The sequence below is a fragment of the Parus major genome, chromosome 12 (genome assembly GCF_001522545.3).
Source record: "Parus major isolate Abel chromosome 12, Parus_major1.1, whole genome shotgun sequence".
NCBI classification, from domain to species: domain Eukaryota; kingdom Metazoa; phylum Chordata; class Aves; order Passeriformes; family Paridae; genus Parus; species Parus major.
Window position 1 is genome coordinate 2,392,514 of NC_031781.1, and position 13,688 is coordinate 2,406,201.

Genomic DNA, 13,688 nt, shown 5'->3' on the forward strand with positions numbered 1-13,688 from the left:
GCTGGGAAGGGGCTGGAGCAGCTGAGGGAGCTGGGAAAGGGCTCAGCCTGGAGCAAAGGAGGCTCAGGGGAAATTTCTGGCTCTGCACAGCTCCTGCCAGGAGGGGACAGCCGGGGAGTTGGGATCTGCTCCCAGGGAACAGGGACAGGAGGAGAGGGAATGGCCTCAAGTTGCTCCAGGATAGGTTTAGTTTGGAGATTTAGAAAAATTTCTTCACCAAAAAGTTGTCATGCACTGGCAGAGGCTGCCCAGGACAGTGGCTGGGTCACCATCCCTGAAGTGACCACCTTTAAGGAGGTGCAGATGTGGCACCTGGGGGCAGAGGACTACGGTGGGCCTGGCAGTGCTGGGTTGGTCAGGGATGGACACGGGGATCTGACAGGGCTTTTCCAACCTAAATGATTCCATGACAGTTCTGTCATCTCTCAGTACATTCCTGTACTTCCCCCACATTGTGCCAAGCACCGTGTGGGGAGGAAGAGAGGGAAATCCATTGCCACTCCTGTTACTTTCCAGGCTTTGTCTCAAGTCTGACCCCAGCTCTGTCTCCCCACTCCAGTGGCTCTTTTTTTGGAAGAGTTGATGCTCAAAGTCTCAGCATATTCCTGCCTGACTCCTCTGGCCTGAGGCTCCCCACAGCAGGAATTGCCTCAGGAATTGTCCCCTCAGCGCTGGCTCTGGGCAGGATCAGCTCCTGCTGTGGCAGATGGAGCCTCCAGCTGCTGCCAAGGGCTGCCTGCACTGGTTTCACCTCATTTTCCACCCTGACCTCAAAACTGGCCCCTTGCTCCCGGTCCAGGGCTCCTTTTGGTGTCTCTGGCTGCAGGGTGAAGATGCTGGCTGGAGGATTTAGAGACCAGGCTATAAAGGAAGTTCACCCCACCAGCCTAGGAAGAATGGGGTCTGATTTAAGCCCTCCTCAGTGGGAAGCTCAGCCACAAAAATCAGAAAAGTTGGCAATAAGTGAAACCTGAACCTGGGCTCTCCTCTGCCAGGCTTTAAACTGAGCCAGATCCTCCCTCTCTGTCCTTCTTGTGCTGTTCTTTGTAGCATCAGATTACACCGAGGAGCTGGGCTCACATGGGAGTGCATTCTCCACATCAGTGCAAATTATAAAAAAAAGTGGTTTAAATAAAAATATTTGCTGGGTAGAGTTTGGTTCTGCCATCCAGCATGATCTTGCATGATCACATAAAATAAATGAAGCAATGAATTAATCTGGATCCTAAGCTAGCAGAAGCAGCAGGCAGTTGACCAGGTTATAATTTATACTGGAATGGCAAAACTTGTTCAAGTTGTTCCAATACTTCCTTTCTGGCCTGTGACTTCTGCCTCAAACTGGAGCCTTTCCTGCTCTCAGTGTGTCCTGTGTGGAGAAGGGCAAAGATGCCTTGGAACTGTTGGGGTTTGGATCAGTAGAGAATTAATTGAGAAGAGATTTCTCTGCTGCTCAGACTATGGAAGTGCCTTCTCCTGATGAATATTTGGCCACCAATCACCAGCATTTTTGTCTGTGACACTGAGCCCTAGCCTTGCCCTGCCCTGTTAGGTTCCTTCCTGCAGGGCTTGGGGCACAGATTTGCACATCTGATTTTGAGGTTTTGATGCCTTTTCTGTCAGCACAGCTGGATTAAAAAGCTGTGCCAGAAGAGAAGATTTTCCCATGTTTAACTCTGCAGTTCTGGATATTTCACAGATTTGTTTCCTTTGGAGTTTGGTGAGGTGATGTCTTAGAGGTGACTTTGAAACAAGTGAGTTGGGATCTCCAGAAGTGGGTACTGGATCCCTGCTCTTCAGAAGTTTCAGGCATCCAGAATGGAGAATTCTGCTTTTCTCAATGCTAACGTTTATACAGATATGTTAAAAAATCGGTTTCCATGTCCTACTTTAGGGACCACAGTCTGGAGAGAGCATCTGATGTATTTCCTTCTACTGCCCCACTTCCTGGCCTGATCCTGAGCAGAAATGTTTGCACAGCTGGTCATGCACAAATAGAGATTTCCCTGCTTTTTGCTGCCACGAGCAAGAAAACTTGTGAAAGATGACAGCAATATTGCTGTTCACTTTCATGAACTCAACTCTGATCCACTTTTGTGCTGTCCAGGAGGGAGAAAAATGCTTTTGTGTGCTGGCCCTGCCTTTGTTGCAGTTTCCCTGGTAGTGCCCATGCCCTTGGCTGCTATGTGAGCTTGGCTCTCCCAGGCCATTCTTCTCCAGCCTGGTGGTGCTGCGGGACAACCAGCTGGGCTCCAACCCCTGATCCAGAGGGCTTGCAGCCCTTGGCTCAGCAGCCCTAGTAACTGAAGTCAAGGAAGCTCTTTTGTGCCCTGAGGAATGTGGTGGGAAGCTGCTGTGCCCTTCCCCGCGCACTCAGGGTCGGTGTGAAGGGATGGGGGAGCAAAGACAGAGTTGTTTAATGGATTTCTCCATCTCCTTCCCACAAAGCCAGTGCTGGAGAGCGAGTGTCGTACCTGCTCTGCTGCCTGACAGCTGCAATTTGTATTTCCTCCTGCCCAGGCCGGCCCACAGAGCTTACATAAGTGTCTTTCTGTCCCATTCCATGTCAGAGCAATTTGAAATTTAAATCCCAGTGCTGTGGGATAGTGCCTAATCTCATTAAAGAGCGTGTTCCCAGGATCTCTGCTGCTGCACTGCCTGTGCTTCTGGGTTTCTGTAAGTCATAAAGCACTGCAGTGTGTGGACAGTGTGGATTGGAGGTTAGGCTCCACTTCTGTTGTAATTAATTATCATCCTTTCTTAGGCTTGGGAAAAGTTACTTTTCATAGTTTGGAAAAGTCCTGCTTTCAAAACTGTGGATTTGAGGCATTTGTTCATTGTCTGATGCTGATGTTCTGTATGATCACAAATGCCCAAATGTCCATGCACGGATGCCAATGCCAGTAAAACCTGGAACAATGGCACCAGCAGTGGGAGGGCAGCACAGAAACAAACTGCTCAATCCCCACCTGCATCCCCTCCAAAAGAGCCTCTGCTGAGTCTCCTGGTTTGCTTCTGGCAAGGTTTGGGATACCTGTGGTGTGTGCAGTGGCTGTGCTGTGTGATACAGTGCAGCACATCCCAGCTGATTGCTTGAACCACTGTTTTCAATATCTTTTAATATAAAAAGTCCCAGCCACCCTTGACACATGTGCTGGGCTGTCTCAGGAAGTCTCAGCATTACAGAGGTGCTGAAACAGGTCCTTCAGGAGGTTCCTTGTGTTATTCCCACAGATCTCCTAACTAACCCTCTGGTTTGTCTTTGTCACAGAGTCTTGCACTGGGCTGAGTTTCTCTCTGCATTCAGCAGAGGCTTTAATCCCACCAGGGATCTGCAGAGTCTGGGAGGGCTGGAGCAACAGGATATGCTCTACATCCAGCACTCATCTGTTTGGAGCCTGTTTGGAGATTGAGGGGCTCAATCCCTGATCTTCTCAGTCCTTGTTCCCCTCAATCCCTGTTCCTCTCAATCCCTGTTCTTCTCAATCCCTGTTCTTCTCAATCCCTGTTCTTCTCAATCCCTGTTCCTCTCAATCCCTGTTCTTCTCAGTCCATGTTCCCCTCATCAGTCCCTGTTCTTCTGAACCCCTGTTCTTCTCAATCTCTGTTCCTCTCAATCCCTGTTCTTCTCAATCCCTGTTCCTCTCAATCCCTGTTCTTCTCAGTCCATGTTTCTCTCAATCCCTGTTCTTCTCAGTCCATGTTCCCCTCAATCTCTGTTCTTCTCAATCCCTGTTCCTCTCAATCTCTGTTCTTCTCAATCCCTGTTCCTCTCAATCCCCATTCCCCTCAATCCCTGTTCCTCCTGCCTTGTTTGCTCAGTCCTGACCCAGCCCACATCCCTGGGAGCAGGGATTTGTCCTCATTATGCACCAAACAAGAGATTTACATGTAGATCTCTCCATGTGGTGTTGGGTTATTGGAGGGGGATGTTATGTTGGTTTGTGGTTTTTTTCCACTCATCCTCAACACATTCAGCCTCTTCTTGGAAACTCTGCTGACGACAAAGCTCAACACAAACACAAATTGCAACAGCAACAACAAATCTGATCTAGTGCAGGACTGTTTGTAAAGCCCCAGGACACCCTGGTGGGTTTTTTTTCCATCCAGGCTGTGTTGGCTGAAGAGAGCCACGTTCAGTTCTGAGCAGCAGATGGAGCTGCCAAACTGCACATCTGGGGCTGCACCCTGCAGCTGGCTCCAGCCACCCACAGCCCTTTTGCCACCAGGATGATCCCTATTTCCTCCTGCATCTGGAAATGCATTTCCTGGAATGCTGAGTACAGCTGGGGGTGGTGGGCTTTGGTACGGGAAATCGGACAGGCTTGGGATGTGGAAAAGTGGGGTTTAAAAAAGGGAGGTATCCACACTCAGGGCTTGTGAGGATGTAGGCAGAGGTGGATTTTCCCTCTCTGAGTCCCACCCTGAAGTGGAACATAGAAGAAGGAAGGTTACAAGCACATCCTTGTTCTCACCCCAACCACACCTACAGCTGATTCTCACCTTCCAACCAAAAACTTCCTTTTTAACAGTTGGCCGTGGCTTTATAATCATGCAGTGATCAGAAATGAGAATTCAAAGAAAAACACAACCTTTACCTATATTTTTTTAATGTTTCTTTTACCATAATTGTTAACTAGAAGTGAACAGCTAATAACCTCAGTCCTCCCTTACAGAAATCTGTAAATAAAATGATTGTTGATCCCTGCCTGACCTCGTGCCTGCTGTTACCAGGACAAGGTGCAGCTTCTTCACCCTGGCCAGTGTTTCATGTGTTTCAGCCTCTGGTTTGAGCACTGGGCTGACACGTGGCTAAAGGAGTTATCAAGAGAAAACAGACAATAAATTGATGGTGGATGGGTCACAGAAGACATGAAAATCATTATTTCAGTGTGTTTCTTCCAGCTGAAGCAGAGCTGGGGAAGTTTGTGGGAGCCACAAGCGCTTCAGAGTTGACTAAAATACCCCAGGTCATTTTTCATAATCCATATTTGCTACCTTGATTATTCTTTTATTTAGATTTTGAAAGTGTACCTAGCAACAGCAATGGTGTTTTAAAAGGTCCACAAATGGCTGGAAAGAGAAATGAGGAGTGATCATTGCAGGCTGTCATCTTACTGTGCTTATAATTTAAGCTTCATGAAACATTTGTCTTACATTAACATTTAATTATAACCACAAGTACAACTTGACATCATTACCCAGGATTAAGTCCCGTTGTTTGATCTGGTTTATTGTTTAATTCCTTTGGGAGCATTTTAAGGACAAGTCTTTCAGATCAGAGAACTTTCTAAATTCACTAGGAATCCACTATTAATGGTGGCAGCTGCAATTTCTTGATTTACTTTTTTTAATTCTTTCTGTAGATTCATAAGAGATCTATAGGGACAAAATATCATGGCTGTGTCTCAGAGATTGTTTAGGTTGATAGCAAACATTCTAAATTTAGTATTAATCCACTCTTAAAGGTGGCATATGCTATTACTTGGTATTTCTTGAATTCTTTTTTGTGTAGTCTCTTAAGAGATCTATAGGGAAAAAAAGATAATAAGTGGTCTTGGAGATGGTTTTGGATTAATACTGAGCCTTCTAAATTCACCAGTAATCCATTATTAAAGGTGGCAACTGCTGTTACTTGATTTATTAAATTTTTTCTCTAGACTCATAAGAGATCTATAGGAAAAATTATAACAAGTGGGTCTTAGAGATTGTTTTGGTTAATAGTGAGCATTCTAAATTCACTATTAATTCACTATTATAGATGGCAACTGCTATTAGTTGAAATGTTTTTTAAGTTCTTTCTGTAGACTTGTAAGTGATCTACAGGGACAAAATATAATCAGTGCCTTGGAGATTGTTTGGGATTAATAGTGAACTTTTAAAATTTATTATTAACCCACTATGAAAGGTGGCAACTGCTAGTTCTTGATTTTATTTTTTTATTTTTTAAAAATTATTTCTGTAGACTAGTAAGTGATCTGTGGGGATGAAATATAATCAGTGGGTCTCAGAGATTGTTTTGGATTAATCATGAACATTCTAAATTGTTAAAGGTGGCAACTGCTTGGGTTTGTTTTTTGTTTAAAATTCTTTTCTCTGTAGACTCAGAGGAGGTCTATAGGACAAAATATAACAAGTGGGTCTTGGAGATTGCTTTGGTTAATAGTGAACACCCTAAATCCACTGTTAATGGTGGTGACTGCTATTCCTTGATTATTGTTTCTTCTTAATTCCATCTTTAGGCTCGTAAGAGAACTAAAGGGATGAAATATCATCAGTGGGTCTCAGAGATTGTTTTGGCTAATAGAGAACATTCTAAATTTACTATTAAATTCAACAATTTAGTTTAATAATTCATTAAATTTAAAATTAAATTTAATACTATTAAATTCAATAATTCAGTATTAATCCACTATTAAAGATGGCAACTGCTATTCCTTGGGTTTGTTTTTTTTTAAATTCTTTTCTCTGTAGACTCAGAGGAGGTCTATAGGATAAAATATAACAAGTGGGTCTTGGAGATTGCTTTGGTTAATAGTGAACACCCTAAATCCACTGTTAATGGTGGTGACTGCTATTCCTTGATTATTGTTTCTTCTGAATTCCATCTTTAGGCTCATAAGAGAAATATCATCAGTGGGTCCCAGAGATTGTTTTGGCTAATAGAGAACATTCTAAATTTACTATTAAATTCAATAATTCAGTATTAATCCACTATTAAAGGTGGCAGCTGCTATTCCTTGATTATTTCTTTTTTAAATTCTTCCTGTAGACTCATAGAAGATCTACAGGAAAAACAATAATCGGTGGACCTTAGAGCTTGTCTTGTAGGGATCCTCCCGTGCTTCCATTTGGGTGCAGAGCAATCCCCTAGGGCAGAGCCCAGCCCTCGGTGGCTGTGTGTGTCTGAGGTGTCCCCGTGTCGCGCAGGTGGCTCCAGAGCGCGCTGAGGCTCCGTGTCCCGGCTCCCCGGGCCGTCCCTGCCCACGCCGTCGCTCCCGGGTGGATCGCCACGAGCCGCAAAGCTGCTGTCCACGTGGACTGGTGCTGAAATCTCCCGCCCGGCCGCCGCCAGAGCCTCGCCAGCCAAGCCCAGAGACATGGCCACCAACGGCACCAAAGTGGCGGACGGACAGATCTCCACCGAGGTCGACGCCTCCATCACCAACGACAAGCCCAAAACCTTGGTAGTAAAAGTGCAGAAGAAGAAGACGGACCTTCCAGACCGAGACACTTGGAAAGGGAAATTTGACTTTCTTATGTCCTGTGTAGGTTATGCCATTGGCTTAGGGAATGTGTGGAGATTTCCGTACCTGTGCGGCAAGAACGGTGGAGGTACGTTGTGGTTAGGAGTCGCCACCAAATTACCAACAAATCAAACCCTGGCTTCAACAGATTTTTCATACATGTAGTTTATTTCAGTTGGGGATTTTTTGTAGGTTTTTGGGGGAATTTCAGGTTTGGGGTGGTTTTTTTGGTTGGCTGGTTGGTTTATTGGGGGTGGGATTGGGATTTTTGGCTTTTTGTTTGGTTGGTGTGGTGTTTTAGGGGGGTTTTTTGACCATTTTTGCTTTGTTTTGGGTCTTTTGGGTTTTTTAGTTGTTATTTTGGTTTGCTTTTTGTTTGCTGACAGAGATTTTGAGGTTTTTTTGGGGTGGTTTGTTTTGTTCTGGGTTTTTGGGGTTTTGTTGTTGTTTTGGGTTTTTTGCTTTGTTTTGGGTCTTTTGGGTTTTTTAGTTGTTATTTTGGTTTGCTTTTTGTTTGCTGTCAGAGATTTTGAGGTTTTTTTGGGGTGGTTTGTTTTGTTGTTTTGGTTTGGTTTTTTGGGGATTTTTAGTTGTTTTGGTTTGGTTTGTCTTTTGGTTCTTTTGGTTGTTTGCTGTGGTGTTTTGGGGTTTGATTTTATTTTTTTTTGGTTGCTTTAGGGGGTTTTTGTGATTTTTTTGTTTGGTTTGTTTGAGAGATTTTTGGGGTTTTTTGTTTTGTTTGGGATTTTTTGGGTTTTGTTGTTGTTATTTTGGCTTGGGTTTTTTGTTTGTTTTTTTGTTTTCAGGGTTTTATTGCTTTTCACTTTTCCTGGAAGTTCAGAGCCATTTTGGAGTGTGGAGCTCTCCTTTGAGCTCTGCTCTGAATTTTATTCTAACTCCTAGCTGCCAGTTGCTCTTAAAAGACAGACAAAATATCAGAGCAGAACTAAAGCTCGTTGCCCTCATCCCAACCCTGCAGATCCCTCTCTTTTGGGCTGACTTTTGAGAGGATTTCATGGGGTTTGCAGCTGACTCTGAGCTCCCCATAAGAGGCTGGAAAGCAGCCAGGGCTGGTTAAAGCCTTTGTGCTGTCTGTGAGAGGTGAAGGCAACAAAGCCCACAGGCTTCTGCATTTCAGCTTTTTACTCCAACAGAAAGAATTAAAACGATGGGGAGTTATGTTTCTCCCTTTATTTTCGCTGGTTCAGAAGTGCACTTGTGGTTTCTACTAACATTTTTGAAAAGTTACACCTGAGAGGAAAGAAAAAACCCCATGGGTTTCTTTTCATACGTGAAAGGGATGGAAAATGGAGATTCAGTTGTGTTTTTTCCCACTACAACTGACTTTTTTTGGAATTTCTTTTTAGGTGCATTCCTGATCCCTTATTTCCTTACTTTAATTTTTGCTGGAGTGCCACTCTTCCTTTTGGAGTGCTCCCTAGGTCAGTATACATCTATAGGAGGCCTTGGAGTGTGGAAGCTTGCTCCAATGTTCAAAGGTACAGTATGGATTCCAATTATTTCTCATTTGTTTCCAGATTGCAGAAGTTTCACAAAGTGCCAGGGCAAGGAAGTTTCATGGTGCCTTTCATTTATATTTAAACCATGATTTTTCTAGAGAAAGCACTGATTTTCTGAGGTGTAACTGATGATTTTGAAACGGTGCTGGGCTCTATTTTTTGTTTTCCATTGAAAATAGCAAGATTTGCGCATAAGAATTGCAACAAACTTATTTTTAAACTTCAAAACTCTGTTTTGGTTTTTTTTTTGTAGAAATGCATAAAGACTGTTACAAACAGCATCTCCAGCAGTAGTTGTCTGAGCAGTTTGGAACTGTTCACAGCAATTTGGTAAACTTCAGTAAATTCTTCTGAGCTCACAGAGATTGGCATCACCTGGGGTTTTTTTTAACTGAAATTCAAAACCCAGACACTTTTGGTAATTTCATGCTGAATTCCTTAAGACAAGCTCACTCCTCACTTTGACCTTGAGTTTGGGGTTTGATTGCCAGAACACCAGGGTTTTAATCCTGGTTCTGCACAAACCCACAAACCTCTCAAACGATGCTTTTCACCCTTCTAATCCCAAATCCTTTGACAGTTCCAAGCTCCCGAGCTGAGTTCTGGCCCGTGGTGTTATAAATTACCTCACACAGTAGGACTGACAATCAGCACAGGGTGAGCTGAAAGTTTGTTGAGATTGAATTTTGCCCTGGGAGATTTCTGCGTTGGGGGAACGCAGAGAGATGAAATTGTTTCTCACGGAGAAGTGTTTTTGCTGCTGTTGGCAGGGGCTGGTACAGCCTTGCTTGGCATTATCCCGTTTATTGTGAGCACTTCCTCCTGTTCAGGGTCATGGGACAGCCATCCTGAATAGTTTAGAACAGCCCTGGAGTGTCCATGTGGAGCAGAAGACATCCTCATGGTGGAACCATGGCATTTCTCTGCTCTGACATGCCAGCAGCCCTGTGCTGAGCACCAGGCACTCTGATCCGTGTCCTAAATGCCTTGGAACACGTTCTCACTGTGTGTGCATCTGCCACCAGGTCCTGTGGGGCTGCTGTTCCAGAGAATGAGCTGATTTAGCTCTTTTTTCCTGGGAGTAAAAGATGCCAGGCAGCTCTCAGCAGCAGCAGGTGGGACTGCAGCACACACAGAGCTGAAGGCTGGCAGTGACCCCATGGATGGCTGAGCCAAATCATGACCTCTGTGTAATGGCTCTGCTGAAATTCTCCCTTGTGCAACATTTCCCCAGCTGTGCCTGCCCTGTGTGATGTGTGTGCCCTCAACTGCAGCTCTGCAATTAAAACTTCCCTTGTTTCATTTCTCTTTGTTCTCCTTACAGGTGTGGGACTGGCTGCTGCAGTCCTGTCCTTTTGGCTAAATATTTACTACATTGTGATCATTTCCTGGGCCATATACTACCTGTATAATTCCTTTACCACTGTAAGTGTGTGTCAGAGGGGCTGGGGAATTGTTTCTTGGATATAAAGCCAAGTAAAATATGGATATATCGCTAATCTGCTTCAGTGTAGATGTGTGAGGTTAACACAGCATGCACAGAAATCTGTAGGATAATCCATCCTTACTGAAAAAAAAACCCTATTTTGTAAAAATCCCTTTCAATTTTTTTTTTCTCCACAAGAAATTTAGAACAGAAAACTGAGCTTACAGGCCATTCACTCCCCCAAGAAAAATTCTAGTGTACAATCAATTATTTTATTTCTCCAGAAGCAGCCACACAAACATGAGTTCTTTGGGAAACAGTATCATTGCAATGTGGTTTAATGATTGAGGGGTTTATTAAAGAAACCCCCATGGAATGGAAGGTCTGTGATTTGATTAACTCTGAACTTCCATTCATTGTTGTTATTTTTGCTTTGTTTTCTTTCCTGTTTACTTTATTTTTAGCTGCCTTTTTTTCCCCCTCAAGGGTGATTCATCAGCTGAGTAAGTCTTGTCTGATTTGTGGGGTTTGGCCATCTGAGGAAGCATTCTTACATAAGTTGTATATAATTAATGCATCATTGTTCAATTGTCTCTTCTATAAATTTTGCTCATGCTTGCTTGTTCTTGGCTTTAAAGAATTTTGCCTTGACCAAATTTGCATTAATTACTGTCTGGGAGTGACATGACCATTTCTGCTTTGTTGTCCTCAGAACTGTTATTGATGTGAAAGGTCAGGCAGAGTCTGGAAGTGTTTCTTGTGGCCCATGTTAAATGAATATTGACTTCTAATTCCCTTGAAGCCTCTTATCCTTGTGTATAAAGCACGCAGTGCCCTGATACAGCAGTTCTGTGAGAGGATTTTCCAACAATTGCCATCAGAAGGACCTGTAAATTACATGTAAATGAGGCTCATTCTAATGGATACCATGAGAAACAGGTTCTGCTCCTCAGAACTTCTGAAAGATGGGATGGACACATGCAGAACATGCAGACAACAAATAGAAATTTTACCTTTTTTCTAGTTATCCCCTGACCTGAGGGGAAAAGGAAACTCTCTGATCAATAACCATGACAACTTTATTATCTCTTGTTCAGCAAGAGGTACCAGGACCTCCAGGAGGTCCTTTCTGTTGTTTCAGTATACTCTCATGGTGAGTGTATTGAATCCAGAGCGTTTGGGCTGCTGTGTTAAAGGGAAAAAAGGAATATTTCCACACCTGCCTCCCACAACTGATAGGAATTTAAATAACTTTCACCCCGGGGAGATCAATGTCTGCAGAGCTCCAGGTGCTTTAGTTCTGCACTCAGCTGTCAGTTCTAGCAAAGAAAGAGATACTTGAGGTAATCCTTGATTAAAAAGTGTTTGACTTGAGGATTTTTTTGGTTCTCTTCCTTGGCCAGACCCTTCCTTGGAAGCACTGTGAGAACCCCTGGAACACCGACCGCTGCTTCTCCAACTACACCTTAGCCAACACCACCAACATGACAAGTGCCGTGGTGGAGTTCTGGGAGTAAGCTCAGCATTTCCCTCTCCCCTTCCCGTGCAAGGATCACCTTGCTGTCCTTCCTCTTTTATCCTGGGAGCTCTTTGCCAAGTGCCCCGTTCTGTTGGCTCGTTCCAGACGCAACATGCACCAAATGACCGATGGCTTGGAAAAGCCGGGGCAAATCCGATGGCCGCTGGCAATCACCCTGGCAATTGCCTGGATTCTGGTGTATTTTTGTATCTGGAAGGGGGTAGGCTGGACTGGAAAGGTAAGATTAAAAAGTATTGTAAATGCCTTTCAATTAAAAATGTCCATTTTGCTCAAAAATTCTGAAAATTCTTGAGGTAAGAGGCCCAGGGGGAAGTGTGGCTGTCTGAGCTCTGTGAAGTATTTAATTTGTGTTTTCTTGGATTGGTACAGCCATGTGTTCTAGAAAGAGCTGGCTCCTCTGTAGCTAGCTCAGAGCACAGCCTTAGATGCTTCACTTACAGGCCTCTTGGCCAGGTATAAAATCAGCTAAAATTATTCCTGCTTGCTCCTGAGATGGGTATTCCAGCTGGTTGGGATAGCAGTAGAGGGAGGATGAAGTGGTTTGGTTTCAGCAAGAACTGTGCATTTATTTTATATACACACATATGAATTGTGCTCTTGCTGGAGCTGGAGATGTAAGGGAGTGTTGGGAAGAGCTGCTCACTACTTCGTGTCTGTGAGAAACATTTGAGGTCCTTTCACAGGATTTCACACTGTGCTTCCTGGGGTCTGCCTGGCTGTGAGTGGAAATTGGGATTTATTAATCAATTAAAGGAAATTATGTTATTGAGAGACCTTGCTGAATGAAAGGGCAGCAACATCTGGCACTGGCTCATGCCTTTCCCTGTCAGAAGAAATCCTAGGGAAACAAAAAGCTGCAGCAATGGGGTTTAGCTGAAGGGAAGGGTTGAGTTAGAAGACCTCAGGTGTGGTGCAGAGGACTGGGATTTCTTCCCACTGAAGGAATGTTAGCTTTTGACACAGGGTTATGACTGTGACCCATCTCAAACTGGAACAGGGCTTAGCTGAGCTCAGAGCAAGCCATTCTCCTTCTCCTGTCTCCAAAGCACAAAGAGGACAAAAAGATGGCTGAGTCTGACTTCAGAAAGGGTTTTTTATAGGACCTATGAAAAGGCAAGAAAGTAGGAGCCTGTAACAGAGAGGAGGAGAAAGTGGGGAAAATAAAGTGCCAGATGTTTTACGAGCAGGAGTCTGGTGCCATGATCCTGGTGCTTTTGGGACTTCCTTGTGTTAAATACCAAAAAGAGTGTGTGAAAATATCCTAGTCCAATCTGTTCTCTTTGCAGAAAAAATACTCAACAGCCACCTGCCTTTAGACCTGGGGAAGTTCAGGGAATTTTGCTGTAGGCACTTCCCAAGCTTTTTCATTGAAAAATGCCTCAATTTTACAAGCCACCCTGTGTTGCTGCTAGGGCATTTTCAGGGAGCAAATACTTCTGATCATTGTTCCTTGCACACTTACACTGTCTTGTTTCTTCAGGTGGTATATTTCTCTGCTACTTATCCCTATGTTATGCTGCTTATCTTGTTCTTCCGTGGTGTAACACTGCCTGGAGCAAAGGAAGGCATTTTATTCTATATAACTCCCAACTTCAGTAAGCTTTCAGACTCTGAGGTAAATATTCCATCCTGGTAAACAAAAGTTTCACTCCTCACTGTTCCCCTTTCAGACATATGACCTGCTCCTCAAGTGCAGAAACAGATTTTTAAAAAAATTGTTTCCTGCAATCAGGTTTGGCTGGATGCTGCCACACAGATTTTCTTCTCCTACGGTTTGGGTCTTGGTTCACTGATTGCCCTTGGAAGTTACAACCCTTTCCACAATAATGTTTACAGGTGAGCAGATGACTGCACATATTGCAGTGGCACTTGCCTGTCTCAGCTGGAGCTGAGTTCTGTCTCTGTGTACAGATAATTGAATTAAAGTTTAGTATTGAGTATTAACTGTTCTGGCTGGC

The 13,688-nt window shown here is 44.0% G+C and overlaps 1 protein-coding gene across 1 annotated transcript in view; it reads left to right on the forward strand.

Moving 5' to 3' along the window:
- The window catches only part of SLC6A1 (solute carrier family 6 member 1), a 41,967-nt gene that overhangs the window by 15,485 nt on the left and 12,794 nt on the right, over positions 1-13,688 (forward strand). Inside the window, exons 2-8 of the mRNA XM_015641316.2 lie at positions 6,928-7,332; positions 8,612-8,743; positions 10,089-10,189; positions 11,594-11,703; positions 11,815-11,947; positions 13,211-13,345; positions 13,463-13,566. Coding sequence (XP_015496802.1) covers positions 7,098-7,332; positions 8,612-8,743; positions 10,089-10,189; positions 11,594-11,703; positions 11,815-11,947; positions 13,211-13,345; positions 13,463-13,566 — 950 coding nt within the window. The 5' untranslated portion in view covers positions 6,928-7,097. The remainder of the gene's footprint in view (positions 1-6,927; positions 7,333-8,611; positions 8,744-10,088; positions 10,190-11,593; positions 11,704-11,814; positions 11,948-13,210; positions 13,346-13,462; positions 13,567-13,688) is intronic.